Source organism: Vitis riparia, chromosome 5, assembly GCF_004353265.1.
Source record: "Vitis riparia cultivar Riparia Gloire de Montpellier isolate 1030 chromosome 5, EGFV_Vit.rip_1.0, whole genome shotgun sequence".
Lineage (NCBI taxonomy): Eukaryota > Viridiplantae > Streptophyta > Magnoliopsida > Vitales > Vitaceae > Vitis > Vitis riparia.
Genome location: NC_048435.1, coordinates 3,730,343 through 3,746,299, shown reverse-complemented (window position 1 = coordinate 3,746,299; position 15,957 = coordinate 3,730,343). Strand labels below are relative to the sequence as shown.

Genomic DNA, 15,957 nt, shown 5'->3' with positions numbered 1-15,957 from the left:
CCCTGTTTGGATCTTAAGAAAATAAAATGGAAGAAAAAATGTGTAATTTTTATTATAAACTAAGAGCGTATTTGCTACTGATGACATTAAAATTATGCCTTTGGGTGTGATGAAGAAGAAAACGGTGGTTTTTTGTTTTCTTTTGGGCCTACCGAAAGAGCCTCCCTTGCATTTATCCTCCTGGAACGGTGTCGTTTAGGTTAAGTGACAAAAACGGTGCGTTTTATACCTCTTTCGGGAAACCACCGCCCATCCCTCTCTGTTGATGCTGGCTTCATTTCATTTTCCTCTAATCTCCAAATCTCCGATCTCCAATCTCGTCAACACTCCCGCAGATATCCATGGCAGGTTGTAGCATCAGAGCTCTCTGGATTCTTAACAATTTCGACTCCGTCGTCTTCTCCAGGTTTTCCACCAAACTCCGTTTTGATTGCTTTATGTTTCGGAGCTTTCTAGGGTTTTCCCTCTCTGTTTCGATCTCCTACCTTTCGTGCAAAGAAAATAAAAATATTGGATATGTTATGTTCAAAAAAGAAGTTGCATTTGGCTCTGTCCTGTGGAATAAAAGATCCCGATGAATAGAGATTAAGAATTGAGTGCTCATTATTTTAGGACTTCAGATCTTCTTCGTTTTCTACTCTTGGATGTTAACAATCCTTGATTAGTAGAATTCTCTCTCTCCCAACCGAGGACGATAGAAGAAATGAACATAATTCAATTATACGATTTACTTTGTTCTGATCTCAAAGAAATGGGAAAAGTAAAACCTCTTAAGCCAACTCAAGTACTTGCATTTGGCCGAGTTCAATGGAGGTTTATGTTTCCTGGGCCCTATTATAAGGAGAAATCTGAGATTTCAAACTTGGTTTATTCTATTTCCTACATTTTACCAGCACCGAAATGAGTTTGTCTGAGATGTATGATTTTCACGTCAAGTTTTGTTAATGATTAGGAGGTTTCCAGTGGTTGAGAGGCAGTGGCGCACTGCTTGCAAGGCTGAGAATGAAAACTCGAGCAACGATAATCTTAATTACACTGTATACCCTTTACTTCCAACTGATTCAGAGCTGGCTGCTGCTTTTGTGGAGAGAAAGAAGCGGTGAGTTTACAAAGTTTATTTCATAAACTTAGTTCTAGCTTCATATAACTTACAGGCCTGTATTATCATAAGTTTGCATTTCTATCTAAGATATGTTGATTCCTATTGTTACTCCTTTCATGCTTATTGGTTTTTCAAATTTGTTTCAATGGTGGGCCTATTATGGAAGATGAGCGCTGTCATCAGAACTAATGGTATGGATTGGTTCTCAGATTTCATGAAATGGAAGTGCTTCAAATGACATTATTTTGAGATGATGCCTACTACTTCATGTAATGGACAGAGAAGTAGACATTAATGCACAAATTCAATTTCATGGGACATCATCCATGGATGCCCATGCGTGTTGTTTAAATGCATTTTCTATTTTTTTATTTTAATAGCAGAAAATAGTAGTATTTTCCATATAAATTATAGGAACTTTTATACAAATAATAGAGACAGATAATAGTTTTTAAAAATTGTTCTAAAAAATATCTGTATTAAAAAATTTGTACCACCTTAAATTTTAAAAATCTTAATAGCAGTTTTTAAGAACAGAAGGTAAGCTTTTACATTTTGTGCAAGAGTTCTTTCATTTTATAAATGAGTTATGACTATTTTCTATTTAAAAAAAAAAGTGTATCCAAATGACACCATAGTAAATGTTGATGCGGGAGTAACTTAAAGTTTTTTTTTTTTGATAAGTAAAGAGAAGTATATTAAAAAGAAAGAGGAAACACCAAACTAGTGTCCTCTAGGTATACAAAGAATATACAAAAGCAGCCCCTCGACTCTAAACCAAGGAAGCGAGCTGAAACCCCTACCTATAACAAAAGCCTAGCCACTCAAAAAAGCTAACCAGAGACCGTGGGCTCAAAACTATAAACATCCTCACCCATGACCACAAATTACATACAAAAGAATGTTTGTAGGACTCATCAATGATCAGTGATCTCTCTTAATTAAACATACCACTTACTCTTTGTAGGACTCATCATTTCTTTTTTGATGATTTTTCATTTTCATGCTATTAGTTCTAGGAAGCTTATTATCTTTTGTCATCATGCACAAGAAAATCAAGCTTGCAAGATGAAAATGACAATTTTTTTCTTCCATCTCCTACAAAGATGCTGTTGATCAGCTTTTCACAATTTTTATCCTTTGGTATTGTAATCAGTTAACCTAGGCCAAGTGTTTAAAATGAAAATTTGTGAGTCATTATTCTTGTTCCTGTCTCTTTAGATGGGTATCTAAAACTACCATAACGCATGGTGCATGGTTGACTTTGTATATGGCACTGAGGACGACATTAAACCACATGGTGCCCTAACACACAGTTAGGTGGGATGATGGACTTTGAAAAATGTCTCTGCATATGCTGGCATTGATATTAAATTCAATAGGTAATTGCAATACTGCATTTCATCAATTGATTGTTGCTTTAAGAAATGCCCTAGTTTGACTCAATTACAATGTTGCCTTAGTTTACCTCTTATTGAGTTTAAAATGCCAAATTGAGTAAGTTGCTATGATGTAGGACAACCCTAGGATGGTTGTCTACAATCAAATAGGTGGTCTAGGACTTAAATCATTTAGGGTTTAAGGAAAGGAATGAGGAATAAAAGTTTTGATAGTTGGAAAAAGTAAAATAAAGTGTAGAAAAAAGAGAGATAAAAAAGAAAAGATAGAAACCTTAGAGCCTATTTGAGAATTGTGTTTGAAAAATAGTTTTTTGTCCTAAAGAATAGAAAAAAGTTTTCTAAGTTAAAAAACACATTTGACAAATTTTTGATTGCAATAGATTTTAGAGAATTTGTTCTGAAAATATGTTATTTTTTAGGACAAATTTAAGATGTTTTCATGTTTTTTTTTTTTTTTTTTTGTAGGGTATTATGAGAAACAATTGAAAATATGGAGAATTCTTTAGGAACTTTTGTAGCATACAAAAGTGAACTGTACCTTCATGGAGAATAAGTTGAAGAAACTGTTTTTCTTAACTTTCTAAACACAATTTTATTCCTGAAAACTATTATCACAAAACAACTTTAAGGTCTTGCTATGGCTTTTGAAGAGTCTCTAGAGGAAAAATAATAGAGTCTCACTATTGAGAATTGTAAGGTATGCAAAAAGGACTTATAGGATTGATCATTGATCCTTAATCCTTTTTAAATGAATTAGTCTTAGTTATAAGTTTTGGAAAACCCTAAAAATTGACTAAAATAATGAAAACGTAAACCAAATCTATGTAGTAACTTATTATGATTTTTATTTCTGTTCTAAAGCTAATAAATCTCCTAAAAAATATGAAAAGAAAATTGGAACTTTCTTTTTAGAATTAGAAACTCATTTTATGGAAACTTTTTACAATAAATAAAAATTATAAGGATTGAAAATAGAAACTTTAGAATAAAAAGTTTATTTTAAAAATTATAAAATTTAGAGTTTCATTTTAAGAAGATTTTAAAACTTCTCAAATTTTAAGTAAAACTCTACTATCAATTACAAACTAATTATAACCACTGAAAAACTAAGAATTACCTATATACCCTTGATGGAGTAAATTAGGCTTTCTTTATTCTTTCATTCCTTTCTTGGGTAAATTTTGAAGATCCATCGTCATCATCCTACCTGTCAACGGGTTGACCAAGGTTCTAGCAATCCACTGCTACATCAACTGGCCCCTCTGAAATCCGACATCAGTGCATAGAGGTTGATTTGTCAGGTGTACAATCTCAAACCTTGATGTACCATCCTTCGTTTAACTTGTAACGTTTGGGATGAGACCTGTTGGATCTTGTTCTAACAACTATCTGGTTGGTGGTTGTATTTGGTTTTACGAAGCCGTTGTTTGATGGTCATACTGATTAAGCTTTGTGTTTATTGTCAATTTGACAGTTATATGACATAATCCTAGTTTAGTGGTTAATACTCTATGCTGATATGTTACAAGTTATTTAAAATGATCTTATTTTAATTGTGGTAACTCTCTTGTCCTTTAATGCGGTATACCCTTCCCATTCTTTTTAATGGTCTTTATTGCAACTTTGCTTGTATGTGTAGGGAGGGATCAGTGCGTGGGTTTGGCATACGTGTAACTCAGTCAGCAGAAGGATCAGATTCCTGGGTTGATGATCCGATTACACGTCATATTATAAGCCTTTTTATTAACAAAGATGAGGAAGGAGAGAATAATATGTTATGGCCATTAATTTTGCATATGAAAGGCCATTATTGCATCCTTGTATTGCCTTTAGTTGAACCCCAACATTTAAAAGCATATGCGGGAGTATGTAGAAGATCTGATTGTGGAAATGCCATTGGAGTGCCTGGAAGCTTGTCATCTCTCCTGTTTGACCTTCCATCCATCACAGGGTATGGTAAGTTACTTGCAGTGTTATTGAGCAAGCATATCATGATAAAACAGGTCTCTTTCAATACTGTTCATCACCCTTTCTATTCCTGTTAAAATTCATCTTCTATGGATACTCTACCTCTAGACTTGATTAAAAAATTTACCTTTTTCTGGCATCAAACTGAATTTGGATCTTTTATATAATCAATGCTATTTGTCATTGTCTGTGGGTTTAACTTGTGTGGCATCATAAAAGAGTGTTTCATTTGAACTTCTAATTTTTTGTTTATCTGGAAGGTGACAAGTAATTTTGCATGATATTCCTTTCAGAGTTTTTGGATTATATCTGTATATGGAGCTTTCTCTTTGGTGTACTTTGAACCTGGAGCAAGACACATTAAGTATAATAGAATAATATTCTTTCAATTTTGTCTATTAATACTTAATATTGGATGTGAAAAAGAAAGTCATCTTCAGTTTCCAGCAGATTTGGTGTCATCTCTTTATGAATACTGCTACTTGCTTCTTCTTCTTTTCTTTCCTGAGATTAATTTGTGAGCTATTACAAAGATGCATGGTGAAACGAGTGATCTTTTGCTGCTTAGATTACAATATTTTCTAGGCTTTCTGTTATTTTTTTGTTATTTTTTATTTTTTATTTTTGGGTGAAAATGGGGAATCAATCCTGATAGCAAGGCATTTATCCAAACTGTTGGTGAAGGAAACCTCAGGTGATTTGGGCCCACCCCTCTATCCTACACCACATAAATACCAGGGAGACTTGAATTCAAGACCTTTGGTTCATTGCTGAAGGGCATTACCCCTGAGCTATACCCCAGGGGGTGCTTTGCTTTCTTCCTTTTGATTTCAATGGTATCAATTTGACATCCAGAAAGCTGTTGTATAATCAATTCTTAGACTTCGATTATTTTTACTTTATGCATTGGAGTGTTCTCCATATTTTGTCTGTTTATGTATTATTTATTTTTACTTTTATTTGTTTCCCTCTGTTCTAGGAACCTAGGAACTTCAACCCCCAAAACCCACACCCCAACACCCAGCCCCCCCCACCCCTTTTTTTTTTGAGGAAAATGGCTTCATTTGGTTCGTAATCTTTTTTAATGGTTTTATTGAGAGTTAGACATTTAAAAACTGGCAGACCCAACAATGATGGTTGTGGGACTGGAAGCCTCCCCTTTTTCCCCCTTCTGTTCAAAAAAACTTAAAAGAAAAGCTATTGAAACCAAAATGGTGCTTTGGGCAGGGAATTCTTTTCTTTTCTTTTCTTTTCTTCTTCTTCCTTTTTCCCCCTCAATTCAAGAACACTTGTAATATATGGTGGGATTGTTAAATTCTGTGGTACATTGTCTTTGAACACAGTTTGGTGATGTTAAGTGCTTAAGTATTCAAGTTACTCATATTAATACTATTAAGTTTCTCTTTTTATGTAATCCTACATTTTCCTTGAATGTGTTCTAGTTTTTCTCTGAATCTGATGAAATGTGATTGCTTCTTCTATTTTTCTCTTTCTTCTCACTGAAAATATCTTATATCTCATTTAATGAAGAGATCTCACCTCATTGCATTCAGTGAATGGTTCAGACATAAATCTGTTTATATTTTCCATTTTACAGGGCATGTATGGTTGCACATGCTATTGGTGATGTAATCACTGGAGATGTTGTAGAACCAGAGGTAGTTGTAAGTGCGTCTCCCTCTGTAGGAGGATTGCTGGATTCACTAACTGGCAGTATAGGGATATCAGGCATCTCTACAAGAACCAAACCTGTAGCTGCACCAGTTGCAACTTCCACCACTTCCAGCACTGCTGTGATTGGAGCTGTTACATCAGATGCTCCAAAGTTTGGTTCAAGGCCCCTAGACAAAGATGCACTTCGAACTTTCATAAGTAGCTCAATGCCCTTTGGTTGGTACTTTTTATTATGGTATTTCTCATCTCAGGTTTCCCTTATGTTTTCTTGTGGATCAACTTGCGGCTACCTGATGTCATCTTTATTTCTTATGGGCCTGTTTTTTTTTTTATATACAGGCACTCCCTTGGATCTCAGCTACTCCAATATATTTGCTATTAAGGTTAATGGCTTTTCTTCCTCAGATTTGCCTCTGTCAGATCTCAAGCAACCAGCATGGAAGCCATATCTCTACAAAGGAAAGCAGAGAATGCTGTTCACTATTCATGAGACAGTTCATGCTGCTATGTATGACCGGGATGAGATTCCAGATAGCATATCAATTTCCGGTCAAGTAAATTGTCGTGCAGAATTAGAAGGATTGCCTGATGTGTCATTCCCCTTGACAGGGTTGAACAAGGCTGGCATTGAGGTTTTATCCTTCCATCCTTGTGCTCAAGTTCCAGAACAAGGTGTGGATAAGCAGGCTGTAATGTTTTCACCCCCCTTAGGTAATTTTGTTTTAATGCATTATCAGGCATTTTGTGGCCTTGGACCTCCAGTAAAGGGATTTTACCAGCTTTCAATGGTCTCAGAAGATGAAGGCGCATTTTTATTCAAGTTGTGCTTGATGGAAGGTTATAAAGCACCTCTAACAATGGAGTTTTGTACTGTGACAATGCCTTTCCCGAGGCGAAGGGTGGTTTCTTTTGATGGAACTCCTTCTATTGGAACAGTTTCAACTACAGAACACTTAGTTGAATGGAAAATCATAACAGGTGGACGAGGTCTCACTGGGAGAAGTATTGAGGCAACTTTTCCTGGAACAATTAAGTTTGCACCATGGCAAATCCAAAGATTGCCTTCCTCTAGGTCATTCTTAGGAGCTGATGAGGATAGTGATTTTGAAACAGATAGTACTAATAATATGGTAAATGTTGAAGAATTTCTAATGGAGAAAATGAGCAAGGATCTTCCACCAGCAGATTTGGAGGAGGCATTTTGCTGGCAGGCTTTCAACTATGCTAAAGTATGTGCTTTCACTCTCCCCTTCTCACTAATCATTATTATTTACCCTTTGGCAGAGATCTTCTTATGGTTTTTCTTTTTTATGTTTCTCTTTTTGGTGTTTTTTATTTTTTTTTTAACTACTGATGTTTTTTATTATTTTAGACATGTTTTGATCTTGTTATTGTGCTGTTACTAATAGGCAAATTTTGTATGCATTTAAGCATGTATGTATGTATGTATGTATCCTCATTTCATTTCATAGGCAAACTGATGGGGATCAAGATCACTTATTTCAAGTTTATACTCATGTCTCCATTTTATTCAGAAACCAAAGCTAGACCTTAATTGGATATCCATGTTTAGTTGCATGAATACACAAACATTGGAGTTCTATGAGATGAAAAAACAGCAGCAAACATAGAAGAGTTTCGCAGTTAAAATTCCGTACATATCCAAGGTTCTTGAAGGAATCTATAAGTTTAACTTGACTTTTCTCATTTGAAGAGAGAGAAGGAGGAGTTTCACATAGCATTGAAATGTTGAAGTTGAATCTTTTGTAATTTCTGGAAATAGTATCATGGGAAGCTAGAAGCAAGGAGGGAAATAAATAAATAGTGGTCAGAGATGAATGAAATTAATAATTATGGTTGGTTTGGATACGATAAAAAAACAGCAGCAAACATAGAAGAGTTTCACAGTTAAAATTCTATACATATCCAAGGCGCTTGAAGGAATCTATGAGTTTAACTTGTCTTTGCTGATCTGAAGAGAGGGAAGGAGGAGTTTCACATAGCATTGAAATGATGAAGTTGAAGCTTTTGTAATTTCTGCAAATAGTATCATGGGAAGCTAGAAGCAAAAAGGGAAATAAATAAATAGTGGTCAAGGACGAATGAAATTAATAATTATGGTTGGTTTGGATACATGGAATTGAACTTCCACTGGTAATTGAATTCATCTGGATTAAATTGCATCAGTTAAACTCTTCTTTGATTTAGATTGATATAGGGCTGGTGGTGATAGTCTAGACTAGAATGTGGTTGTGGTGTAATTAAGGTGTCAAAAGAGGTGATTGTCGATTTGGTTATGGTTGCCATGTGGTAATTCTAAATGAGGAAGCAGTGGCACTATCAATATGCTGATGGTGATTGCTGTGCAAGTAGCATAAGTGTTGATAATGGCTTCATGAAGTCCTGGACATGGAAATAGTTGCTCTAATAGGAAAAATGGTGACAAAGAAGGTAGGCAAGTGCTAGAGGAGTGGGTGATGGTGTGGTGGTGCCTAATACAAAAAGCGATGGCTTGGCTCTCAGAATGGAGTTGAGTTGGTTGCAGTGGCATGGGAGGGGTGATTGTTCTGACAAAGGTAGAGTTTGCAAAACTTGACTTGCCAAATCACATGTTGAGTTCAATAAAGGTGGTGGCAGTTTGGCTCTCAGAAATGGAGTTGGTGTTGTTGCTGGTGGCATGGGGAACGTGGTTTTTCAGGATAAGGTGGAGTTGGCAAAAGCACTTGATTTTTTCCTACCCTTAACTTGAGTTTGACTTCTGCTTGCATTTTTGTTGGATCATTTGTTCAAGCCTGGATTTTTAGCTCTATTATATAATTTATTAGGGCTCACCTTGATCTTTCAGGGTGCAGATCCTAGTAGACAATGCATCTATAAAGAATGCCCTAATGTGGCTAAAGAAAAAGAAACAGAAAAGAGACCAAGGCTGGGCCAGAATCCTTGACCAAAACCTACCTTGTTGAAAAATCCAAATCTGGTGATCCCTCTCTTCTCTAATAATCCCTCAGCCACAATTATGTGACTCAAGGAGTCTGTATTTCAACAGTAATGTTTTGCCTCTGTCCTTTTTTTTTTTTTTTTTTTTTTGATAGGTAAGCCTCTGTCCCTTTAAAGATCATCCAAATTTTCCCCTTCCAAATGCACTAAAAGAGGCTCAATATAGTTTTTTTTTTTTTTTTTAGATAAAGTAGATGTATTATGAATATAAAAAAAGGTATGCACGATGTATACAAAGTAGCCACAATACCCGAAAGGAAGTGTGTAAACACAAAAACCAGCAAAAGTGTCCTACATAGAGCCTAACCAATCCACAAATTCTAACATTGACAAAGAGTCGTCCCCAATATACAACTTAACCCAATCACAAAAAAGATACAAGAAAGAATTTTTGATTGTTTGATCTATACTTTCATAATTATCAAAGGCTCTCCTATTTCTCTTCTTCCATGTGGTCCACAACACACATAACGAAGCAACCTTCTAAGCCTTTTTTCTTCTTTTTTTTTCCCAACAAAGGAGCCACCTCAGCTTAAGAGAAACCCCCTAACTGAAGAGTGCATCACTTACTGTACACCGAACAAAGCAAAGGCCAACTGCCACACAATGTGTGCTTTCGTACAATGAAGGAGAATATGATCACTCATTTCCTCATCTTCTTTGCACAAGTAACATCTATAAGGAATGTTCCAACCCTTCCTTTGAAGTTGATCCAGAGTCAAAATTCTAGCCCATGTAGCTTCCTAAGCAAAAAAACTCTCATTAGGACCCAAGAATTCCAAACTGTATCATGAGGGAAAGGCTCCACTCTCCTACAATTCAAAGAGGAGTAAAAAGGCTTAACTTAGAAGGTACCGTTCCTTGACCCCAACCACACCATAATATCCTCACAGTCCACCCTGATGGAGTAGTCATAAAATCTCCTAAAAAACACATCTACCTCAAGCTCCTAATCATGTAACTGTCTAACAAACCAAGGGTTCTAGCTACCACCATCCCAAATGTCAGCCACCTAAGCATCTTTTAAGGATGCTATAGAAAAAAGCATTGGAAACGAATCCCCCAGACTAGTGTCCCCACACCACTGGTCTATCCAGAACTTCACCCTGTTGCAAGCTCCAACTCTGAACCCTGTTCTATCCTTGAGCACCTCCCATTTGCCTCTGATTGTCTTCCAGACACCCACAACATACACCTCTCTCACTTCTTTAATATACCACCCCCTTCTTCTTGTCCATACTTTCCTACAATAACTTGTTTCCAAAGTGGGTGGTTCCTTTCACTCACAAATCTCCAGTATTATTTTCCCAACAACGCCTTTCTTAGGAAAAGAGGCTCAATATAGTTCTCTTTCCCACCTCCTTTGCTTACCTATGAAATTACCATGCTAAGCCATAATGGAGCTTTTGACTAGAATGATATCACCAATGAAACTACTACAAAGAGAACAACCAGGGCCTGCTGGATTTTCAGCACCTTACTGTAGATTAAATATGGTTCAGCAACACCATTTCACTATCACACAAACACTGTCCATCAGACGACTCATGGTGACTATACCTTTTGCCAAGTAGCTTCCCCCTGGTCCACTTATATACATAAAAAAGGGGAAAGAAAGAAGTAAAAAGTAAAACCCTTGGAATCTATGGATGAAGATATGCTCTCTAAACAGCAGATTAGGGAAAGTGATTATTAGACACCCACCCTTTTTTGAGGGCCTCCAAATTAATGCATCCTCATAACCTGCTAACAAATGCAGGCTAAAGAACTCCTTGTGTCCCCCAACTTCGGATCATTGGACCCTTAAGGAATCTCAAGTTTCATTGCCCCATTTCACTTTCTCCAACTGCCAGTTTTTGAAACTCTTGAGGAATCTCAAGTTTCATCACTCAAGCTTGTACTCCAAACACTGGTAATCAAGAACCAGCATGTCCTCTATCAAACTGCCAAAATGTAAAACATGAGGAATCTGTTCTCAAGATCATCCTCACCATACCATATGCCACACCACACATCTAGCTAGAACTTAGTCCTTCTGGCCATTTTCCTCAGAAATGCTACTCAAATCTTAAAAAAATCCCAACCTTTTCTGTATTCTTTCTAGACATGTTTTACAATAGAACACCTAACCTCCTTCCCTGTAACCATTTTCAACTCTGTGAACTCTTCTCCTTGACAATTTTTCTTCAATTTCCATCCACACCTGCAAACCTCCACTACCACTCTTCACACATGGCTTTATTGAGAACTATCAAATTCTGATCCCAAACCATCCTCTTTTTAACAGTATACACACTACCATTTTTATCATATGGAAATCTCTGCCTTCCTTACTTCCTCACCATAGAAAGTCTCTTTGAAAGAGATGGATATGAAAGAGATTGCTAACTTCGGATCATTGGACCCTTAAGGAATCTCAAGTTTCATTGCCCCATTTCACTTTCTCCAACTGCCAGTTTTTGAAACTTGAGGAATCTCAAGTTTCATCACTCAAGCTTGTACTCCAAACACTGGTAATCAAGAACCAGCATGTCCTCTATCAACTGCCAAAATGTAAAACATGAGGAATCTGTTCTCAAGTCATCCTCACCATACCATATACCACACCACACATCTAGCTAGAACTTAGTCCTTCTGGCCATTTCCTCAGAAATGCTACTCAAATCTAAAAAAATCCCAACCTTTTCTGTATTCTTTCTAGACATGTTTTACAATAGAACACCTAATCCTTCCCTGTACCATTTTCAACTCTGTGAACTCTTCTCCTTGACAATTTTTCTTCAATTTCCATCCACACCTGCAAACCTCCACAACCACTCTTCACACATGGCTTTATTGAGAACTATCAAATTCTGAATCCCCAAACCATCCTCTTTTTAACAGTATACACACTACCATTTTTATCATATGGAAATCTCTGCCTTCCTTACTTCCTCACCATAGAAAGTCTCTTTGAAAGAGATGGATATGAAAGAGATTGCTAACTTGAAAGGAGCTATGGATGAGAGTAATTCTACCTCCCTTAAACAAATAGTGCTTTTTATGTTACGCCAACCGTTTCTCAAAAAGCTTCACCACTGAATGCCAACCTATTTTCAACTTTGTAGGAAAATCCTAGAAGCAAACCCAAGTGGGTAGAAGGAATCTAATGCATGTTAGACCTAGGTATGGATGCAAGATCCTCCACATGCATCCATCCACCCACATACCCTCCCACCCAAACCACTTTGATGAATAGAAGGGTACATCTTATATGTATATATATATATGTATATATAATATAGTCAACAAAGTAATATACTGAACAGCACCAATTTTACCTATCAAAAAAATATATATACTGAACAACACCGAGAAAAGGTGCACAAAGTACTAAGGATGTATACAAGAGTGCTATAGGGCAAAGAACAAGTAGAGAGAAAACAAAAACAATCCCTCCTCTTACTTGCTATCTAAACAATCAGCAAAATCTACCATAGACATAGACCCATCCTTTAAACCACCTTTGACCCACTCCAAAAGAATATACATGAAAAGGTCTTTAAGCTCTTGATCTAATAACTCAACATTGTCAATTGCCCTCTTATTTCTTTCTTTCCAAATAGTCTAAAATAAACATAAATGAGTGACTTTTCAAGCTATCTTCCTCTTCTTCCCAATGAAACGTCCATGCTAATTGCGAAGTTAGTAATGTTATTTTAATTGATGAATGTAGCACCCATGCAATTCCAAACAAGGAGAAGACTAGCTGCCATAAAATTCTTGCCTTGGTACAGTGAAGGAGAATGTGCTCACCAGATTCCTTCTCATCTTTACACATAAACATCTATTCACCAAAGTCCATTCTCTCCTCTTTAAATTATTCGTATTAAAACTCCTTTCCAACCTGCTTCTTAAGCAAAAAAACTCACTTTTGTTGGAACCCATGGATTCCAGATAACATCCTCCGAGAAAGACTTTGGTCTCCCGGCTCACTTTCTTTCCAAGTGTGGCTGCTCTAAACTTGCTTTACAAAGAAGCAGAGAATCATCAACGTAGAACATATTCAAGATCTTAATCCTCTTTCTCTCATGTGCACCCTCAATTGTAAAAGAAACCCCTCCACAATTCCTGAGGTGAGGGTGAGTATGGTTTTTCTCACTAATGCACACAAACAAGATGAAAGTAAATCTCCTTGCGAAGCCTTTGGAGCTAAGGAAAAATCTAGGCAATCCATTTTTATTGAACCCTATTTTCTCCAATAAAAGTTAGAAGCTTTCATAATATAAGCTTCTCATTATCCAATTTTCACATTTGCACCTCTCTTGGAACTCTTTAATATAAAGTTATAGCATAATTGGCCATAAGAACAGGATTGAAGATTTGCCAAGCTTCAGCAAAAGCATGTTGAGAATTGGGAACAACTTTCCCTATCACCAATAGGTTTCACTTTTAACAAAAGTGATAATATGAACACTACACACTGCAGTAGTATGAGCTACAACTCTGTATATTGGCATGAAAAAGTGTGCTACAGTAATTTAACTAGAAACTACTGAAAGTAAGCTAAGTAAACCCCGATATTCATTATGATATTTGCAATGGAAAGAATAACAAAAACAACAGTTCTCTTTGTTGTTAATGTTCTCTGCATCAAATAGCATATTCTAAATGAAAATGAGATAAGTATGAACCTTGTTGGGTGTCTTCTTGATAAATTCTATTTATGCTTTCCTGGGCTTTTATCAGATGCTGCAGCTTGGATTTAGCCTCATCTCAATCTTTAGCTTTCAGAAAACCTCAATATATTTACCTTGGTGTATGAAGGTGAATATAGTAATGCCATTGTTTGGGAACGTGTGAATCTGACATATGATCAGTTGTGTTGGGTTTCCTTATATGGTGGGATTTTGATGGTGCTCGTAGTGGTTTGTTTATAATGTAAAGACATTATGATGAAACCTAATGGATTTTCAAGCTACTGCTTAGTAAGAACTTATCTTATATCTGATAGTTTCCAGTGTACTGATGTTGGTAATGTCTGGTTCCTGTCTATGCACAGATTTTGGAGTAGGAAGCAATTTTATTGTAGAACACTATAATTGCTCAAGCATGTAACTGGCTAAATGATATGCACTGGTACTTCTCAATAAATGCATCATGAATGCATGCAACCGCTTAGTTTAGTATGACGTTTTTCTGATACACTATAAGAGTTGGCCTTTTCAGAATCAAGCAAGTTTGACTAATGACAGACAATTTCTTGATTACAGGTGACTTTCAAAATTGTGGGGGCATCATTGTCTGGAATGTCAATTGATCCTAAATCTGTAAGTCCATTGACCCGTGATTTTCATCTCATGCTCAAGTTCAACTGTTCGCATGATGTAACAAGGAGATGGGTACAGCAGTTGAATTGGTTTGAATATGGCTACATATGCAAGGAGTGTCTTGCTATGTTGATTCATAGCTTGCCATTGACAATTACCTTTGAAACCAGATTGTTCTGGATTTTCCTTTTTTAGAGCTGTATATGCTTGATAAGGATGTTTGATATTCTTTCTTAATTTTGCCATCATCTCTTTTTACTTTAATTAATATTTCATTTGTTAGAATTAAAATTCCAACCTAATAATTTCCTGGTCTCTGTCACCATTGCACTTAGGCAGTGTGTATGCCAGTGTCTCTCCCAAAGTGGTTGGTTATTGATGAATCTTTTCTATTTTGATTTATGACTGTCTTTGAGGAAGCCCTTCTTGATTTGCCCAATGACCAATCCTTAAGAGATTGATAAACCACCACAACATCTGGCCTTTATACTCATTTGCTGGATTTTCCATCAGAATACCTGCTCACCTGGGCTTTATAATTGACACCCCTTAATCCTACTTGAATTTTTGTATGTTTTTCATGTCTTTTTCTACTACTTGAATATTTTCTCTGTAGCATGTCAGAGTTCTGAATTGCTGTTTCCCTGTCAACATGGGCAGTTTGAATTGTATACCCCAATGAGCTTCCTCTGAACGCAGCCCCCTTCACTAATCATATACTTATTGTTCTTTATGCTGTATGCAGGTAAGCATCTATCCGGCTGTTAAAGCACCAGTGGAGTTCTCAAGTCAGGTGGGGCTATCTTCTTATAAAAAGTTTCTAGTATTATTAAGCTTTTGTCTCTGGTTTTCTAGAGTTATCACATCATAGAGCAAGAGCTAAGTTCTTAGTCTTCTGCTGTTTCTGTTAATTGCCATAAATAATTGTTTTATTTTGTATGTTGAGACTATTTGTGGATTTATATATTAAATATTATGTTTGGTTGTAACTTGTAACAGGTTACTTCCGGGGATTACATTTTGTGGAATACATTGGGGAAATGCCCATTTGCTGCAACAGTAAAAGTATAGAGGATGGATGGCAAGTCAGGGATGTAAAAAGATACACATTTTGATGGGAAAAGATGCCTTGGGCGGTAATAATGGACTAAACCCTGGTTTGTTGTGAGAATCATTTGCTGGGGTAGTCAACTTTGCCATGCTTTGTCCATTGACTTGGTAATTGCTCCAGGCATAAATAGCCCCAAGAGTTCAGACGTCAATTTCACAAATAAGAGCAGAAAGAAGTTATAAAGATGGGTTTTGATATCTTGTTGTGATTTATTATAAGTTAAATTGATTCCAGACATTTTATGATTCCAAAAAGGTTTTGTTCATGTGACCCATCCTGCTCCATTTTTGGTTTTGGGACAATATTACTAGGAAAGTGAGTACTGTAACTGAAATAATCTGCTGAAATTTACTCAGGCAAGCTGATGGTTGGTTCCATTTATCCTCCCTGACAAGT

At 36.3% G+C, this 15,957-nt stretch overlaps 1 protein-coding gene across 1 annotated transcript; it reads left to right on the top strand.

The window, feature by feature from the left end:
* The first annotated feature begins 37 nt into the window (after positions 1-37).
* Positions 38-15,952, top strand: LOC117914977 (AP-5 complex subunit mu). Its single transcript, XM_034830513.1, has 8 exons — positions 38-406; positions 953-1,099; positions 4,142-4,453; positions 6,068-6,360; positions 6,484-7,373; positions 14,394-14,450; positions 15,196-15,243; positions 15,450-15,952. Exons 1-8 carry the CDS (start codon positions 342-344, stop codon positions 15,519-15,521), a joined length of 1,884 nt encoding a protein of 627 aa, XP_034686404.1. The 5' UTR covers positions 38-341; the 3' UTR covers positions 15,522-15,952.
* The last annotated feature ends 5 nt before the right edge of the window (positions 15,953-15,957 follow it).